General features: G+C 29.4%; 4 protein-coding genes across 4 annotated transcripts; 1 reads left to right on the forward strand and 3 right to left on the reverse strand.

The window, feature by feature from the left end:
- Nucleotides 1-5,851: 5,851 nt before the first annotated feature.
- Nucleotides 5,852-6,562, reverse strand: LOC125077267 (fork head domain-containing protein FD4-like). Its single transcript, XM_047689158.1, has one exon. It carries the CDS (start codon nucleotides 6,560-6,562, stop codon nucleotides 5,852-5,854), a length of 711 nt encoding a protein of 236 aa, XP_047545114.1.
- A 679-nt stretch (nucleotides 6,563-7,241) lies between these two features.
- Nucleotides 7,242-10,374, reverse strand: LOC125074846 (electron transfer flavoprotein subunit alpha, mitochondrial). Its single transcript, XM_047686338.1, has 7 exons — nucleotides 10,215-10,374; nucleotides 9,972-10,112; nucleotides 9,608-9,872; nucleotides 8,950-9,165; nucleotides 8,561-8,712; nucleotides 8,207-8,317; nucleotides 7,242-7,461 (listed from the first exon to the last, which is right to left on the reverse strand). The coding sequence occupies exons 1-7, from the start codon at nucleotides 10,254-10,256 to the stop codon at nucleotides 7,396-7,398; spliced, it is 993 nt and encodes a 330-aa protein (XP_047542294.1). The 5' UTR covers nucleotides 10,257-10,374; the 3' UTR covers nucleotides 7,242-7,395.
- A 456-nt stretch (nucleotides 10,375-10,830) lies between these two features.
- LOC125064672 (6-pyruvoyl tetrahydrobiopterin synthase) lies at nucleotides 10,831-12,800 on the forward strand. The gene is made up of 4 exons (XM_047671839.1): nucleotides 10,831-11,084; nucleotides 11,510-11,589; nucleotides 12,008-12,153; nucleotides 12,380-12,800. The coding sequence occupies exons 1-4, from the start codon at nucleotides 11,017-11,019 to the stop codon at nucleotides 12,584-12,586; spliced, it is 501 nt and encodes a 166-aa protein (XP_047527795.1). The 5' UTR covers nucleotides 10,831-11,016; the 3' UTR covers nucleotides 12,587-12,800.
- A 37-nt stretch (nucleotides 12,801-12,837) lies between these two features.
- Nucleotides 12,838-20,006, reverse strand: LOC125066982 (alkaline ceramidase). The gene is made up of 5 exons (XM_047675334.1): nucleotides 19,654-20,006; nucleotides 19,328-19,484; nucleotides 19,148-19,247; nucleotides 15,069-15,206; nucleotides 12,838-14,978 (listed from the first exon to the last, which is right to left on the reverse strand). The coding sequence occupies exons 1-5, from the start codon at nucleotides 19,744-19,746 to the stop codon at nucleotides 14,657-14,659; spliced, it is 810 nt and encodes a 269-aa protein (XP_047531290.1). The 5' UTR covers nucleotides 19,747-20,006; the 3' UTR covers nucleotides 12,838-14,656.
- Nucleotides 20,007-20,333: the final 327 nt, after the last annotated feature.

Below are 20,333 nucleotides of genomic sequence, written 5' to 3' on the forward strand. Positions count from 1 at the left end.
ATTTTTAATCGTTTGGTTATTTTTTATCAGAGCGGAGTTCACGTAAACATTGAATCATTACTGCACTAATAGGAAAATCGTCCGTATCTAATCAATATCGATATATACTAATCCTATTCAAATTCCAATATTCTTTTAAGCTCCCATACGCTATGTTTTCAACACTTATCAAACGAATTAAAAAAAACTAACAGCTAATTCAATTTCTTTCCATTAAAACGAATTTGTTCTACCATCTGTATTTAGGTATTCTTTGCTATGTAATATATTGAAGGATTATAAGCCTTATTCTATACGGTTTAAGAACAACTATCCCATAAAGAAAAGCAAATAAAAGTCAATGTACTTCAATATCTTTTATACTATTTATATAAAGCTACAGGTGTATGTTTTGACGATGTGCAAGTATTCTGGAAGGCAATCTCATAAGTCAACGTAAGTAGAACTAGTTCAACAGATTACAGAGAGAAGAATAATTAAAATTAATAACAGTAAATAAGCATCAAAATAGCGAATCAGAGCGTCGGTTTTCAGCATTTCACGATCGGGTCGAACATCGAATGTCGAAATTGACTCTTCAAGAATATATTTTCTGTGTAAGGTGAATGCTACCGCGTACTAAGCGTACCACGAGTCGCGACCACACAGCGAGCAGTGGTCACGTTTCCAATGAAATCGGTGCCGCGATGACACCCTTGAAATGTTTTTAATAGCGTGATTTATAGAGCAAATTAAACATTTGACTTGCCGTGAATTCGATGCTGAGTGGATCAGTCACGCACGGACACTGAGCCGACCGGTACTAGTTCAGTACCATCGAGTCCACTCGGTAACACGACATTTATTATTGAAATGTATTTTAAAAGATACATTAAATTAAAACTGATAAAATCATCAATTTCATTACGATTTTTTAGATCAAATAAAGTGTTTCTTGCATAATTTTTTTTAAAAAAAAGACATTACTTACATTTCTGTTAAATTAATGTTCTGTTAACGACCAGTTTCTGAAACGCAGATCAAAGTCAGATTTACTAATTTGCCTAAATGCGAAGTCCATTGATTGCCAATGGCCATTCAGATTAAATTCGTACTAGATAACATGAACGGAAGTATATTCTTGCAGTTAACTTTCGCCTCTACTAATGAATACAACTTGGAGCTTTTGTAGTAAGAGTCATCTACGGCGACAAATATATTTCTCATTCCCTACAGTTTCTTCGGGAAAGCTTTCTACGATTACATTTTTAATATAGGTAATATATGTAATGGTAGCTTAACGTACATAATTGAAACAATGAATTCATTTACATTTTATTTCTGTTCCTTGTAACTATTCCAAAAAAAAAATCCACATATTTATTATAAATATAAACTGCCTTATGCGAATGGGGATAAATCCCAAAAATCCTATTTTTATTTTAATTAAGAATTAATAATAACAAATAATTATGTATGTAGATACACAATATTGCTTACAGTTACTAATGTTGGTTGAGATGGTAGAGCGAAGCCTCCTGACAAGTGTTATATATATATATATATATATATATATATTTATAAGTATAGTATTATCTACTTACTATAGGCACTTATAGATTTAAATCGTAAACTATATTAATCCTTTTCAATATATATACGAATTCAAGTGTGAGTAAGTAGGTACAAGTAACTCATCACCCTTTCTTATATGATGTTTTAAAAATAAACATAACTTTTCTATATACTATATAACAACTTGATGTTCTCGCTTGTACCGATAGATCAACAGTCGTAGCTGATAATACGCGCTACCGTGTTCGAAGTTTTTGTCGCGATGATATCGCGCGTGTCCGTGAGAACGGTTTTCAAGACATCTTCGAAATACGTCAGTAGAGATCGTGTTTCACGTGGTTCTTTACACAAGCAAAATATCATTGAGAGGTATGGGTTTTTTATCCCATTCGATTGTTAAGTAAAAATATATTAAGCAAAGACACAAAAGTGTACGTCTTAAAAAAAAACAAATTTAAAAAACATTTTAATCCAAGTTCAATCCGTGTACATTTTTCATGTATTAGTTACCTAATAATAAGAAATGTTTTGTATCGTTTTAATGAAGCAAAGTAAAATTATTTTATTTCCCACCAATTCGGTAGTTACCTCGCTCCTATTCTTTTATATTGCTTTTTAGTTTTTGTTTTAAATAATAATATTAGTAATAATTTACATTAAACCCACATTATTTTGTTATACTATACGAAGCTAAAATTTTGATAATAGTATTATATTTAAAAATAACTAAGTATTGTAAAACTGTAATATTTTAAAGCACAGATTCAGTTATATTGAAATACCGTAATCTGATAGAAATCAATTTTTGTTCAAGCCATTATTGATTGCAATCTCGCAAGATCGATGTCTTATAAAAAAATTTAGTTATTAAAATAAATCCTTAAGTATATAGTTATAGATACATTGTCAAAGTTACAATACATACCTACATTGTTTATTGAAATAATCGATTCTGGTATATTCGCCGCATCAGAGTAAATGAAAAACACAATACAATAAAGAAAAAATAACGTATTTCGTACAGTTAGTTCTGTGAAAGTTGGTAATTTAACGGAAAATATTTTTTATTTAGACAAAATTCAACAGACCGTGAAATTTGCATTAACCTGTTTTTATTTTTGTCCTCGTCGGAAAATAAAAAATTACAATGTTTCATATAATTCTTCAAACTATTAGTGCTAATTTATTTTAAATATCGAGCAAAATTAAACAGATTTTTTACGATGAAAACATCAATTGTAAGACATTTGACACAATTGCAATACTTTGTGCCACAATAATTGCGGTTAGTAAAACTTTTTTTAACATCCTTCTAAAGCGCAATTGACAGCGATTCTTCGAATCTATCTACAGGTTGTTTAGCTATTGAAAATCACAAATAGTTTCATTTATTTTTTCTAGACTTACAAAGTTAATTTATGAAAAACTGTTTGTAAAGAAATACCTTATTTGAGCTTTAACCAATTTCGGGTTCGTGCGAAATACATATCAGACGCAGACCAGGAGATATGTACCTCTTCACGTAGATACTTTACAGGGCAATTTCCTTACTTTGAACTGCTTATCAGAATTTCTTGTTAGGAACAATAGGTAGGTATATATTTATTGATCTGGGCACTCAGCCCGAGGTCTTGAATTTAATAAACTCTATTTAGTGTTAAAAAAAAATGAATAGATTACTTACATGAAACGATATTACATTAGACTGGAATGAATGGAAAAACTACCTACTATTGCGCCGACAGCTTATTTGAGATAAATATATATACCTATATACATTTTTTTTAATAATTACTAAATTAAATTTATATTCCAATTAAAACGTTTTGATTGAGAGGTCAGTGTAACTAGAGTTCCCTTCTTCAAACAAGAGACTGAATTAAACCTCACTTAACTCTAGACATAAGAGACATAACATCTTAATCCCCAAGTTTGGTGGTGCATTGACAATCTATGGCATAGTGAATAACAATAATTATTATTGTGTCTATGGGTGATTTTCACTTAGCTGACAGCCTATTTGCCAGACTGTCTATCTTTTTGAAAGAAAAAACCGCGGTTGCATCTCCAAATTAAACTAAAATCTCTATTTTGATAGAAATTATGACAGATATTCAAGTAAGTTAAGAAAAGACGAAGTAAAGCCAAAAAAACTCAACGCTTCTGACAATTATTTCAATTTACTTTATATGTAATTAAAATTACATAAAAAGTATTTAAATAAGTATTATAATAAAATTATTTAAAAATTTAAATTATTATAAGCTAAGGTATACATGGATATTATTTTATTGTACACCACAGATAAAATGAAATACAATAAGGTGGTTCTATCAGACATAACACACGCTTAGGGTTAGAATTTTGAAATGAAAGACATAGTGTATTAAAAATTATAAATGAGGTTTTAATACTTTGTAGAATTCTATATTAATTTACCTTATATTTAAAATATTACATGGCAATGATCGTATGCTTGACAGAGGTAAATAGAACAAATATTATTTATATATATTTTAATTTTATGAATAAAGTCTATTTATTACTCAAGTGTATTTCTTATAAAGCTGTAAAGTTTCTAATTACCGAAAACCACAATTAAGTACAGACATAAAAGATTAAAAAAATATATTTGATTCAAGCTTCCTTTACAACTTATTTATTCGAAGTTCGTTAAATATCATTTAAGTTAAACCAAGTCGGCATTAAAAAAATATATAACAAGTTTTTTTTGTAAATTACATAAAATTAATAATCGCTTACAACTGTCGCCAGTTCTCAACAAATGTAGATAATTGTTGATATCCGAGTTAATTTTTCATCAAAGGTGCTTAACTTACACCCGGGGGTAAAACGTTCTTAATTCAACCATGTATTCATTACTTAAAAACTTTAACCGTGACACATTAATAATAAAAAAAAAATCGCCCCTGAACAGGAATCGAGCCGTCACGGTAAAGAAACATGTTATCATCCCTTAAAAGAAAAATGTTATGTAACTTATTATAGATTAAATCTTGTATATATTCTACATGGAATAAATAATATACGAAATAAATGGAAATTATAATTAAAGACGATTCTATCGATAGTCAGAATATAGGTAGGTACCTACATAATTTATTCTTATCTACTTAATTTAAAATTATGAATATCTATTTATGGGTAGAAAGAAAACAATTTAAACATAAAAATAATCAATATTTCAACTGATTTGTAACGATAACGACGTTTAATTAAAATATAATACTTTTAATGATAACTTAGCTCTTCATAAAACTACATCGAAATTTTAAGTGTATACTTAAGTTATTACTAAATCATTTTAATTCATTTATGGATAAAATATCTAATTATATAACGACAATTTTTCTTAAAAGTATAATGTAATCATTTATATTCAATTTTGTAAAAAGCTTTAAAATCAGTATATCCTGTGTGTATATTTGGTAAGAAAATAAATCCAGTGTCACGCGATTTAGGTACAAGGATAATAAATATTTTGATATGTGCATAATTGGGTATAATTATTAAGCCTGCAACGAATAGTGTACCTATTCGGCAGTATACCGAATACCGAATATTCGTTGAGCCCTCTGAACAAATAGCCAAATATTAGGCAAAAGTATTAGGCTGGATTTTAGCGCCAAAACTTCGAGAAAAACGTTTTTTAAATATATTTTTATATAGAAGACGGTTATGTACCAATGACTATTTAAATTATTATAAAAGAAATTAAAACCTTACCCCTAAAAATTTTGATTACGACAATAATTGTAATACAAAGAATCCTTAACTTTTCTAATACAGAACATGATTATGTACCTACCTGTGTTATGTACCAATTACTACTTAGATAAATGATTATAAGAGAAACGAAAAGATTAATAAACCTACAGGTATGTAATGAACCGATTTTTTTTTCATTTTACCAATTATCTCTCTATATCAAAATAAATTACTTCATTGTTCGGTATTCGGCCGAATAATATGTTACCTAATATTCGGTAATTGGCCGAATATAATATAAGCAGCCGAATTGGCCGAATACCGAATAGTAACCGAATATTCGTTGCAAGCCTAATTGAAGGACGTTTTTTTTTAAAAAAAAAACTACTACATTATTGTAATAAAAATACCTATTATTATTATTATTAATATTTATTACATTTATATACTTACTTAATATAACAATAACACACATAATTAATATACAATTTTTTTTACAGCGTGTTTATTTTATTTTACAATGTTATCTACCGTTATTTCTCAATATTGTACGTCACTTAAATTGTTTTTATCGTTGTAACAATTGAGTGTAAAATATTTTTTGCCAATCTTGAAACGGAATATTAAAAGAAGTTTGCAAAGGCGAATGAAAACATTGAGGATGCCAAACCATAGCAGCCATAGCCAATAAATCTGGTGGATAAACTGGCACACTTAAACTTTGAACACTATTAACATCACTGTTTTCTGAATTAACATCACTGCTAAGTATACTATCTATCGTAAATGATTTTAGCGGCCTGCTTTTAACACACTTCGGGGAGTCGTCAAATATTTGCGTATCTACTTGAGTCGATGGCATTCGATTCTGACTCGCAAGGAACATGCGATTAAAATTTGCCAAAGCTGCCAATTCAGATTTCAAATTATCCTTTTCTCCTTTGTGTAGCTTAAAACGTTTTCGGCGACGCAATAAAGAACCGTTTTCGAACATATCGAAGGCTTGCGGATGCATTGTCCAATAGGCTCCTTTGCCTGGTCGGTCTGGATTTCGAGGCACTTTCACAAAACAATCGTTGAAAGACAGATTGTGCCGCAAGGAGTTCTGCCAGCGCTGCGTATTACACCGGTAATAGGGGAAACGATCGGTGATGAACCGGTAGATCTCTGACAACGGTAACATTCGCTCCGGCGAACTCCAAATCGCCATTGCAGTGAGAGATATATACGAATAGGGTGGTTTCTGATCGCCGTAGGAATCGCGCGACGGCCGTGGCATGTTGGCCAGTGCGAGAAACGCGCACAGCGCCGACAGGCGTGGCAGCGGCGGGAGGAGCTTGCGGAGTCCCCGCCCCGTTCACAACCTACGCTTGTTGCCGCAAATAATATGATAACGAGGATGCCAGTTCACGAGTAAACCGCATCTCCCTGCTCTGGTACATATCATTACAAACATGATTGACTACACACTTACCTCCTGTTGGTTTTACGTTTAAGTGCACACTTTGTACTATAAATAGATATAATAACAAACTTAGTCTATAAATATAATACTGTAATAAAATTTTTAACTAAAAAAGTAAGCTTTGTATACTTTTTAACCAAACAATTTATATCATCATTATACATTATTAAATCAGTGACGTTATTTTAAGTCACTTTTGAGCAGCGCCATCTAGTATTGAGTAGTATAGTTTAATACTTGTTATAAGAAAGCAAAATAAGTAAAAACTCGATATTTAGCAACCATATTACTCTCTCTATATTATAAATTCTAGTAAACTGTATAACCAAGTAGTTATGCTGAAATTTTTATTATAATGTAATTATATTTATTTGATAAGCTATAATTTTTTTTCGAATTTTAAATTATTTTTACTTTATATAGCTTTTGTTTATACGCGCATGTCATATGTTTTGTGTTAGAGTTAGTTAACATTTGAGAAAAAAAACTGCAATAAAATACAAATAAAATGTTTATTTACAATAAATACATTTAGTTCATGATCTCACATGATTAACAAATGTATATAAAGATTTTTAGGTTATAAAAATTTGGAATACAGAGGTTATCTAAAAATTGTGCTCAGGTTATCTAAAATATTCTGAAAATTACAATTTTGATGTAAGCTCAGGGACTGCCTTGAACAGATCTGCTACCAAGCCCAAGTCCGACACCTGGAATAGAGAGAGAAAAATCACATACTTTTCACCACTTATCTTAATGTGTTATTTTTAAATACTCAAAAATAATATGCTTTATTTTTTTTTTATGTAATCGGTAGGCTGACCGGCAAATGGGCCACCTGATGTTAAGTGGGGACCACAGCCCATAGACTTAGAAATATTAACCATCCCATATGGGTATGGGATGGTTAATATTAAGTAGGGAAGTAATATGGCTGGGATGGGTCCCAGCCATATTACTTCCCTCCAACCATGGAAACTAAGATGTTATGTTCCTTGTGCCTGTAGTTACACTGGCTCACTCACCCTACAAAACAGAACACAACAATAACAAGTATTATACAGAATATCTGAGTAGGTGGTAGCTACCCAGATGGGCTTAGTGAGTGTTGCTACGGCTGCATAAAAAAAAGGAGACAAAATTAAAGTAAATTGTTATCAACAAACTCCTGACTCTAACGTAACTGAACTAATGACTTTTAACTTTTATGACTCATAACTTTTAGCACCAAATGGGGATGACTGATTTGCATTTTAAAACAAAATAAACCTTGTGTTCCAAAAATTCCTAAAATATCTATTGCATAAATGCAATGTTTCGCGGTTGACCCACTAGTATTCAATAAATATCCTAAGTAATAATTCTATTATTATAAATGTTATGTTTTGTATTGTGGTATTATATAATAAATATCAATCGTAAAATTTCATAGCTTATTAAACAATAAATTGTAACCTGGAAGATAGGGGCCTCCGGGTCTTTGTTGATTGCGACAATGGTCTTGGAGTCCTTCATACCAGCAAGATGTTGAATAGCACCACTGATTCCCACAGCAATGTAAAGATTCTGCAATTGTTAATATAAAAGTTAGTTTATTTCGTTCGTCTAATGTATTTATGATTTTTTAGGAAAGATTTGACTATATCATAAAATATGTGTATATTATAATTTAACTGAAGTTTGGTTACTCCCCCCACTAACACAAAATTTGCTAGTTGACTCTAATGTAAGTTCATATGGGATTTTTAAGAATTCAAAAATTTGCCTCAATCACTTGATAGCCATAAAAATCTTGGAAAATATACTTACAGGCGCCACTATCTTGCCAGTTTGTCCAATCTGCAAGTCATTGGGTACAAAACCAGCATCAACAGCTGCACGAGATGCTCCCACAGCAGCGTTCAACTTGTCAGCAAGATCATACAACAACTTGAAGTTATCTCCAGACTTCAGACCACGACCTGGAAAAAACTAAACTTATCAATACATACAGTAAAAGAAACTATTGGGGTGAACAAGTTCCAGAGTGGTGAGAGACATTTTTTATATTAGAATTAGTCCACTTTTTACCTCTAATCAAAGTAATAAAGATTAATAGAACCTCATGAATTTTAATACATAAAATGATTCATAAACCATCATGTATTTATTAGTGTTTATGTTACTACCTATTGAACTTATTGCATTGAGTAACTTACCTCCAGAAACAATATTTTTAGCACTAGTCAATTCAGGGCGGTCAGACTTGGTAAGTTCTTGTGATATCCATTCAACCAAATCTGTTTTGTAGTTCCCTTCTGGAGCCTTCTCTACTGCAGCTGATCCTCCTTCTAGTGGTTCAGCAGTAAAAGCAGTGCCTCTTACAGTGATAACTTTAATGGCATCCTTTGCCTCTAAAGTGAGAACTGCATTACCTGTTGGTACAATTAACAATGTTAAAACCTGGTCATTGTAATATAAACAAAAAAAATTGTATATTTAAAAACAGAACATTGTATTCAAAAAATATTTTTTTGTACATTTTCTTATACATGTGTAATCATTTTGTTCATATCTAAAACCAATTCCTTTAAATATTTAATGTAAATATTCTTAAATTATCATAATTTAAATATGTTAATTTTTTAACAGTGATAAAGAAGATGTAAATATCTTATTCTAAACAACTGATAAGATAACTTGTCTAAGATGACCTTTGAATGAATTAAGCATTGTATTTAATTATTATAAAAAGAGTTTGATGTTAACAAATATGTACTAGTAGAATAATTTTATAGCGACATTATTTTTAACAAGAAATTTATGAAAGTTGGTAGTTGGTTCATTTTACCATTTAGTATATACAAATTAAATCACCTGCATAGATCGTCCTGATAAATGTATTAGCATCCTTTACTCCAATTATATCAGTAATAGGTGACACATCAAGTTTGGCTGCTACCCTTGGCAGTAATGCTTTGCCAAATGCAGTAGCAGGTGCCAAGATATGTGTAAAGTTGAACTGTTTCTGAGTTGCTAATATAAGAGGTGTAAGAGATTCTGGGGTGAAGCCCTTGAATGCATCACTTTCCGCAACTAGGATTTTAGATACTCCATTTGCTTTGGCAATTGCCTCTGCAGCCTTGAATAAAATTGGAATTGCGATTAGAACATTAATATAATACAATAAACAATTGTATTGCTGTTAAATATGCAATAATTAAAATTTATTAATACTTACTGGACCACATTTTGTACCAGCAACTAACACAGAAACTTCACCTCCAATTTTTTTTGCAGCATTTAAAGTATTTTGTGTTACAGGTGTTAAGACTTCATTGTTGTGTTCAGCTATAATCAAGGTGCTCTGTAACCGACGAAGCTGCAAAGAAAACTTTGTACATTAGAAATTATACCAAAAGATAAAAAAAAAGAATAAAAATGTTGAAACAATACACAAAATATTTATTATTCTAGTAACAACCTGTGATGACAAAAACAAATGCCTGGTGCACGGGGAAAACATTTTAATTTTAACTCTAGTATAGATTATTTAACTTATAAACTATTTACAAAAAGGTTAAAAAAATATCTAATGCCAAAGTCCAAGTCCACAACTCAACTTAGTGTTACAAGCTCTTAAAATGTTTGACTCTTGAACGCTAATAAAACTTAATTTATAATAGTATTAGAAGTTAATGATTAAGGGTAAGAATAAAAAACCGTAATATTATTTTTTATTTTTGAAATAGTTTCTAAATATTATTTATTTATATTCGAAACTTAATGTTTTGAAAAAATACCCAATAATGCGTTATAGCTCTAAATTAATATGAAAGACAATAATTTTTTTAATGTAATCTTTTTTGACTTAATAAAAAATATGATCCAATAGTAAAAAATAAAATATCCAAAAAAAACAAACAAAAACTTAGTGTTATCCCAAAGATCAAAAATACTTTCAGCAGTAATCGTACAAAAGAACTTTTTATAACTAATAGTTATCAGTAGAAAACATTTTTCAATTGTCACTTAGGATTTTCGTTGTAACTGAGTATTGAGTAATTACTAATTAGTAATGATAATTAATGTTGAGTGACTGAGTTCTATGTTATCACTGTCAAAAGTCAGACGTCAGTTGAAAGTTAAAACTTAAAATCACTTTTTATTTGAAGTTGAGCTGGAGTTTTGTAAATTTTTTATCTTGCCATTTAATTCGAGATCGTGTGTAATTTTTATAAAGGGTCAAATTTAGCTTTGTTTACAATTATTAATTCATTTAGAAAATGGCATCTTTACCTATTGTTTCTATTACACGTCGTGAAACTTTCAGTTCTTGCCACAGGTTGCATAGGTAGGTAAATAATAAAATAAAACTTTTTCCTACATTTGGGTGACAAATACAGTATTTCAATAGAACAAAGAAAAAATATTTAATATATACATATTACTCTACCCATTCAAATACCGATAAATACCATGATTATTAGGGTTATCAGTTTTTATTATTTTATCTGAGTTCATAGTTAAGTTGCGTTACTAATTTTTAGTATCTTATTTAATATACAATATATTTAATTATCTTTTTCTAATTACTATTTGAATTTAGAACAATATTTAAAAAAAAAAGCTATATTTCAAGTTAAAAATAAAATAATAGAAATGTAAATATAATTTCGTCTTAATTCTTACTTGATGTAACTATTGATGCATAAAATTAAATGAAAACAAGGTAATATGAAATTAATAATATTGAAACCATTTTTTTCTTTTTTACAGTCCATTTTTAAGTGATGAAGAAAACAAAAAGTTGTTTGGTAAATGCAATAATCCTAATGGACATGGACACAATTATGTTGGTAAGATAACATTTTACTTGTGACTAAAAAAAAGGTATTTACATTTGTTGGAGACTTAAGTTAAGTGATCCAAATATGCTTGGCCAACATGTTAAAATATTCTTTACAAAAACACAAATTCAGTAAACACCTAATCAAACATCATCCTTTATATAATTATACTAAAAAAAATTTTACATGTTACAAATTTATAGCCATGCTAGCAGCCTGTTTCTTGGTTTCTACTTTTGTCTTAGTACTTGGGTCAAAGATTAAAAATAAATTTATCGACCTTTTGTGTTTTCATCCCAAGTTATTGAAGATCTTTTAAAATGCAATAGACTTAATATTTCAGCCTTAACAGTCCTTATGGTCTTTACATGAGTTTATTTCTATAGAATTACAGCTCCAGTATGTATATCCTACATTATTTTTCTAGTTTTGGTGACTGTAAAAGGACCAGTAGATCCTCAAACTGGTATGGTGATGAATGTCCATGATCTGAAACAGTACATGCACCAGGCAATAATGGACCCACTAGACCATAAAAATTTGGACCAGGATGTACCATACTTTAAAACCGTGGTATGATTCTTTGTTATTACATTGTTTATAATTATATATTTATTATTTATGCAACTCTAAGTGATAAGATTAATTTATACATAGCAACAAAGAGCTTCCAGGAATTACTGCAATTTCTCGAATATATCTCACATACAAAATAGTTTTGTTGACATTTAGATAAATGTTTAGTGAACTGGTTTCACAACTCCTATTGAATAAATAAAGAACCTTTATATTTTCATAGGTAAGCACAACAGAAAACTTAGCAATATTTATTTGGGATCAGTTGCAAAAAATTATGGACAAGCCTCAACTATTACATGAAGTTAAAATATTAGAAACTGAAAAGAATCATGTAGTTTACCGTGGCGGATCTACATACCGAAAGAAGAAATTTGACTCGTCCAGTTTACACCCAAATCATCACGATGTCTCATCTGACTCTGACTGATTCATAACAAACACTATGATTTAAATTGAATTTATTCTTATGATCTGATATTTTTACATTATTGTAAATTTTTATTTCAATTTTGGACAACATTCCGCTTATAATAATTTTTAGACTAAGATTAAGTGGAACGCTTCTCATGACGACTATAAATTAGAAACTATTAATAAAAATGTTAGTAAAATTAGTGTACAATAAAAAAAATATTTTATTATTTATGAATTTTATTTTATTATCATATAATCCTAAAAGTAAAATTTGAATTTGTCATGTGAAATACCTACACACATATAGTGGGTTCTAATAAATACTATATTTAATCTAGAATTACAAAACATTTCTATAGATCTATACCAGTCTCAATTATAAATATACTGTATATTGCACTCTATATAAAAAAAATGGTAATTGCAAAATATTTTTGAACTATTTTAACAAGAACTGGATCATTTTCAACCCATATTGTTTACATCAAACCAGCAAATTTTATACATTTTAATTTGTTACTAAAAAATAGCACTGGAAGCTTATTCAGATCAAATCTTTAACTAATTTGACAACATATAAATATTGTTTTCTGTTTCTGACTGATGTTGAACAAAGAGAATCAATTATGTGTCAATTATCACGGGTGATCAAAACAAATTTGTTGTGTCAAATTAGTTCATATAATATGTATACTCTATCCCAACCATAACAAGAAAAAAGTTAAATAAACAACATTTGACGGCATACTGACGCGATATCATTGGTTGAGAGCTTGATTGATCTATGACATTCTTTCTGGTTTTGCGAAAAAATTGCGTTTTAAACGTTTTAGTTAAGTGTAATAGTATTGTATTATAAATAAAGATATATTAATCATAAACTCTTAGTAGTGCACAATATAGCTAATTTATTAGCAAATTGTGTGAAATACGTAAATCTAAAGTTTGTATATCCTATTTCCATTGCAATAGGCTATATGTGCATATATATTGGTACACATATATCTAAATGCATAACACATCAAATATTACAATTTTAAATTATTATTATAAATACTTCGCTGACTAAATCAAGGTAACTAAAATATAACATTTTGTAATTAACTATTACTATTTCTAATACATATTTTAGGATACTGTTAAATAATTTGTTTTAAATACACGGTTTTTTAAACAATCTAGAACATTTTCAGAAGACATAAAACCTAATATTCTAGGTTTTATGTCTTATTTAAACAAAGGCTTTCTATGATATCTAGACAAGACATAAAACCTAATGTTCTAGGTTTTATGTCTTGTCTAGATTCATAAAGTCGTAGGGGAGGTCTCTGCTTTAGCTAATCCAAAGACATCGACAGCACAATTATATCAAATAACGAGATAGAAATACTTGTGATATTTATTAAAAAAATAATACATTAAAAAATCATCAATGATTTCTATTTGTTTCTGCGACAAACACTACTTTAATAAGTTTAAAAAAAGACCTGAGTGTAAATTGTTTTTAAAAAAGGTAACATTTACCTAAATACATATATTAAAAAAAATGTAAATTTATTTCAGATTACAGAAGACTATTAAAACTTTCATAATATTCTCTAAAACTATCATCAATAAGACCATATTGTTTGCATACGTTACGGTAAGACTTAACATATAATACATCGATATTTCAGCTCCAATAATTTATATCTTACCGCATATACCTATATAGATAATAAATTGTCGAGCTATTGCAAGTGTAGGTGCAGGTAGCTGCTGTCATAAAAAAAAAAATTAATAAATATAAATTTAAAAATAATAATAATTAATTTTATCATTGCAATTGAGTAGCCTAATAATCACAGATTGGCACACGTTTTAGGATCAAACAAAACACAGTTATCTAACTCTACTTGGGAAGAAAAAAGGCCTTACAAACGTGTCTTATCACTCACAGACATATTCAATACATCTGACAAATCAAACAAACAATTAAATTCAACGTAACGTGTCGAGCTGCTGTTAGATTGACGTGCGATTATAATACGATTTGATTGCATTACTTGCATTTCAATACTAATTCATTGACAGATAGAACCATTTAAATGGCTAAATGTGTATCTTTCTTGCACGGATGTTTTATAGTTATATACGGAACGCCAAGTTCGAAATTGTTACTGGGCCAATATTTCAATTGAGGTTTCTGTTCAGGTCGCTCCTCAGACACGTTGAAGTATGCGAAGAGAACGAGAGCAGTGTAACTAGCTATGAATATAAGAATATGCCACACACCGTGCATGTATGGGAAATCTATGGAGAGCCATGTATCGCAGAACATACGGTCTATTATCCAAGAGAATATTGCTAAGAAACAGACCGCCACACATCGCAAGCCCAAACGATAAACGCGTGCACACTTTACTCTGAAACGAAGAATATTACGCATTTTAATAATGATATGTGTATTTTGTACATTGTTGTAATTTTGTATATATTTTGTAAATATTAGTTACCTGTTTAATTCTTTACACAAGAATCCGATTGCCGGTAAAGCAAGCGTCATGAGAGCAAATGCATTCGCTTTCGGGTGCATCACTAGAAGTCCGGTCGACACCACAGAAATCACACTCGAATAGAATGCTAACACCCTCCTGTAAACGAAAAAATTATTATTTTATTGCGTACAATATTACGAAACTAAGGCACAATAAAGTTGCAAAAAACATTTTTTTCTGTATCTTTTATTTGGATAGGAACTAGTGACAAATGGTGTAGAATTAATTGACGTAGAAAAAATAGCCAAGGTTGTAAGGAACAACTTACATTTGACGCAATTATTTGATACGTGTTTTTGTCAGGCGAATAAAGATTTACGTCATCCAAGTTCATGAGATAAGGCATACAAAGTATTATTACTGTAAAGTGTGACTCCTGTATTGGTTTTATTCTATAATTGTAGTTATAACAGCTAAAGTATAAATGATAAAACAGAAGATGGACCAGTAGTTAGAACATATTAATCTTAACCCGTGATTGCGGGTTCATGTGCTTAATTTGAGTTTATAATTCATTTCATGCTCGGTGATGAAGGAAAACCTCGTTAGGAAATGCAAATTTCCTCAATAGGGAGAGAAGGCCTTAGGTTTAAGATCGAATAGCTCGACCCTGTTGCTATTAATAGCTAGGCGGCGACTAGTCAATCAGTTGCTATTAATGCAAACGAATAATAAGTGTTTACTATTAATTTAATAAAATATTTATTTACTTTTTAATTTTAAGATGCTTGATGTAGATATCCATAGAAATAAACTTGCAAATTATGCTTTGTGCCCCAGTAATTATGGTACAATAGTCATAAATAGAAAATGAGTCGATGGTCCTCCAATGTCAGAGATTTCAGACGTAATTTAAATTTGCTAGCGTTAAATACGAATATTGCATTAATGTGACCATAAAATATTTACGATTGTGCCTTAACAAAAATAATTTTCAATTTCATTCAACTGTGTTCGAAGTTAGGTAACGATTTCTCTGACTTTTCGTCTTTGATTTTCGATTTCACGAATGAGTCTTATATCAGGGGAAATAATTGCCATGTCACGTACATTTATTCTCGAAAATTTCCATAATAGTTTATTTATTATGGAAAAAAGCCAGATAAACAACGTTTGACAACAAAATTGACGCGATATCATTGGTCGAGAACTTGATTAATCTATGATATTCACTATGGATTTATAGTTAGTATAGTTTATTTTGGATGTAAAATTAAAGTGGTTATACGTTATTAAGATTAATAGTGTTGTATTATAAATAAAGTAAATCATAAATTAGCAATTATCATGAAATACGTAAATGTTAAGTTTTGTTTATCTTTTTTCCTACTTCCATTGGAATAGGCTATAGGTACCTATTCGTAATTTGTTTCGCGTATTTTTTTTATTTTTTTTTACGCAATGAATATACATTATATTGTATACTTAGTATGATAATAAATACAGAGACACATTTATTCTCAATGCATAATGCATTTCGTCAATAATTTAAATTCGCGGGGCGCACCTTCTAAGTGAATATATCTATATACCTCTTAATGCGAATATTTTTGCGGTTGAACCAGCATATATTATTATTATTTAATTATGTATTATTATTTCTATTTTAATATAATATGAAGACAAACATGTTAGAACAGTTAGTTATTGTTATCGTTTAAATATTGGTCACAACTGTTTATTGTATAAGGGGACTATTCCACGGTACGTATGGAAAGCGTTATAAATTAGTAGAATTTTCCCCCAGTTTAATGCATGTCGTACAGATTACAAAGGACTGAGAGTTAAAAACAAATAGACTATTTTCAAAACAAATCCTTCTTATTACATCTACGTTCGTATACTAATTTCACTGAAAAATGTTAAATGCGCGGAAGACAAATATCGAACACCTACAACCAGCATATAACACCTTATTTGTAATGAAATATAATATTTTTCATAGACTTTCATGTTTGTTATTTTAGTTTTTGTATGTACCAAATTTATCTTATCATAGTTGATAATATTGTACATGACTAACCTACTTATATACTCTATTCCAACCATAGCAGGAAAAAATCAAAGTAAACAACATTTGACAGCAAATTGACGCGATATCATTGGTTGAGAGCTTGATTAATCAATGACATTCACTATAGAATTGCGAAAAAATTGCGTTTTGAACGTCGACGAAATTGTTATCGGAATTTTGGAAGTAAAATTTAAGTGGAAATAAGTGGTTAAGTGGAATAGTCTTGTATTATAAATAAAGATATATTAATCATAAACTCTTAGTAGCGCATAATATAGCTGAGTTATTAGCAAATCGCATGAAATACGTAAATCTAAGGTTTTTTTTATCTTTTTTCCTACTTTCATTGGAATAGGCTATAGGTAGGTATAGTCAAATTGAACAACCAAGAAGATTTTCTACTTTTTATATTATATCCAATACAATATATATTATATTGATATGATATTTAAAAATGTAATTCCAGTACACCGCAAAAAATCGCACAATATTGAGACTGCAGCTTGTTCACAATACAATGCGTGCTATACAATTTGGCACATTTACAAGAACGTTAATATTTAGTATATCATTGCTAACTATGTATGAATTTAACCTCAGTTTGAAGTAATTATCGAAACGAAATGAGTGATTTAATTAAATAATCTGCATAATTTCAAACTTTGCATGTTGTTTCATAATTTTGTACCAGATTTAATAAATTTAGCCGAAACAAACTCATTAGTTTATACCAATATTAAAGGATTTTTGCGTCAAAGTAAATGTATAAAGTATACAATAAGTTTTAATATTCAAAACATAAGTAAATTGACATCATTTACGTTACGTATAAAATGTTGATTAAGAAACTTTGTTTTAATCTGTTAAAGTAATCAGATGTCGACAATCAACTCTTCGTGAAGCTGTTTCCACTTCTTAATCGAGACTCAGTTGAAAATAACTTAGTGTAAGAATATAATATCTATGTACCTACGTGAAAAATTTATTATAGAGAACATATTCGTAGCTAGCTGCCGCGACTCCGTTAGAGTTAGATTTAGATATGTATTATATCAAATAATTTTATTATCTACTATATCAATATATTTTTTTGTATGAAAATATATGGCTGCATCCAGATTATGTATCAGCCATAAGTCAGCTCGTTGTAGATACAACTGTTTTTTTTAGTTCAAAGTGATTTCTCCTCTAGTTTTCATAACCTTCTTACTCTTTCGGTAGACTTATCTTTAAATTTATATGGGAACCACAAATATAAATTGCTTCAGTCATAAAATTTAACACGGTTAACAATCGGCGAAAATATCTTAAAAAACTACACACAAATAAACAGATCCGAAGTTGTTAGCATTTATGCTACCTTTTTTGAAATCGTCTTAAATTACTTTCGTAAGTCAATTAATTGCCTATAGCTTATTCATATATCCTATTAGGAAAACAATTAAAGTGATAATTCATTATACTAATAGATACTGTTGTGCTTTCGAAAATGAGAATCGTGCATATCGTAGCCATATTACCCAACATTACAAAAGACGAGAAATGTTTGTTGCGTCACCTAATACGACCCACTATCGAGTCTGATGTGATGCGATAGTTTATAAAAATATGTAAAAGTAATTAATTTTTGCAATAATATTACGATAGACACTAATTATGTTTAATATATGATAAATAGATCAAAATAAAAAATATGTGATTAATATACATTTAAAATTAACTCAATATTATTAGCTTGTAACAGCTTTGTAATAAATATTTGTTTGTTATGTATCCATAGCAATATTATAAATATTTATGTATAGTTTTATAATCATAATATCATAAAGCGGTTACGCTATAGGCCTAGGTGACTAGGTGTACTTAGGTATAGTAAGGTCAGGGCTATTTTTGTTCAATAAAAACTTTGTAACTAAAAAACACTCAAAATATAATTGTTTTTACTTGCAAATGAAATTATCAGTTATTGATTTGTCTTCAATTATTAAATTATAAGAACAGTATAGTAGTAAAAATATCTTACCTGTTTCCTCCTAAGAATTTAGGGAAATATCTTTTAGGTAAAAACATTGCAAAGGCAGCCATGAATACCCATAAAATAGCAAGCTCATCAAGTAATTGGCCTAAAAAAATAGTTTTAATGCATAAAAGGGTTTTACAGAAAACAGGGATATATTCATGCAGTAATATGTATCATACATACCCACTAAACTCAGTGTTGCATGGAAATAAGCTGAACTCAGTCCTACGACCATTAAAAGAACCCACAGAACATTTATGGCTGGGTTAAAGAATTTGGCATATTCTTGGAATAAATGAATGAGTACTGGTGGGAATAAGAAAAACAATACATTGCTAATCTGAAAAAAAATTACAATAGATAATTACTAAGGAATATAATTAAATATCATTGTCTGTGAAAAACTATATAATCAATTTTTAGTTTGCTCACAAATTCCATGATTTTTAATCAGATTTAATTATGTAAGTATTTGAGAATTTATAAATAAAAATATTATAGGTACTTACGGTGTTGACAAATTCGGCTATAACTGGTGATATAGAATAATTCGATTCACACCAGTCCACTGGGGAACTGCCACGTTCTAAATGTGACCACATTTTTTTTATTGTTTGTAAACAAAGGCTTTCTATGATAATTATTACTAAGGCATAATAATTTCAAGAAGCAGATTTATTTTATAATTTGCTGTTTGTTATCCCGTTTGATTCAAGGTTAATTTTATAATTCACGTGAAATATATATGAGAAAACATACGAAACGATTACACAAAAGGAGCGATAACAACAAAAAGCGGACAGTCGTCACTGCAGTAGGATGTTCAATCATCAATGTTAATTCTTCTCCGTCCAGTGTTGTTATTTTGACGTTTGTGGTTTGTATTTGTTAAAATTTGACACATTACGATAAGCGTTTTGTCATATTAGATACATCAGTTGTCAATTGAAATATAATGTCAACTCGCAATGATCGAATGAAAATCGATTTCCATTTAATGAATACTATCTGATGAAATGACTGGTTTCATAATAGCAACAATAAATATTATTAGATAAATAGAACATAATAAATTTATATAGAGATAATTATAAACTGCTTAGGTTAACACGACAAAATACACATACTTATTGAAATAAAAAAGACATTGAAAATTATACCTAACATATTGACGACGCGTAGTAAATTG

The sequence above is a fragment of the Vanessa atalanta genome, chromosome 1 (assembly GCF_905147765.1).
Source record: "Vanessa atalanta chromosome 1, ilVanAtal1.2, whole genome shotgun sequence".
In the NCBI taxonomy this organism is placed as follows: domain Eukaryota; kingdom Metazoa; phylum Arthropoda; class Insecta; order Lepidoptera; family Nymphalidae; genus Vanessa; species Vanessa atalanta.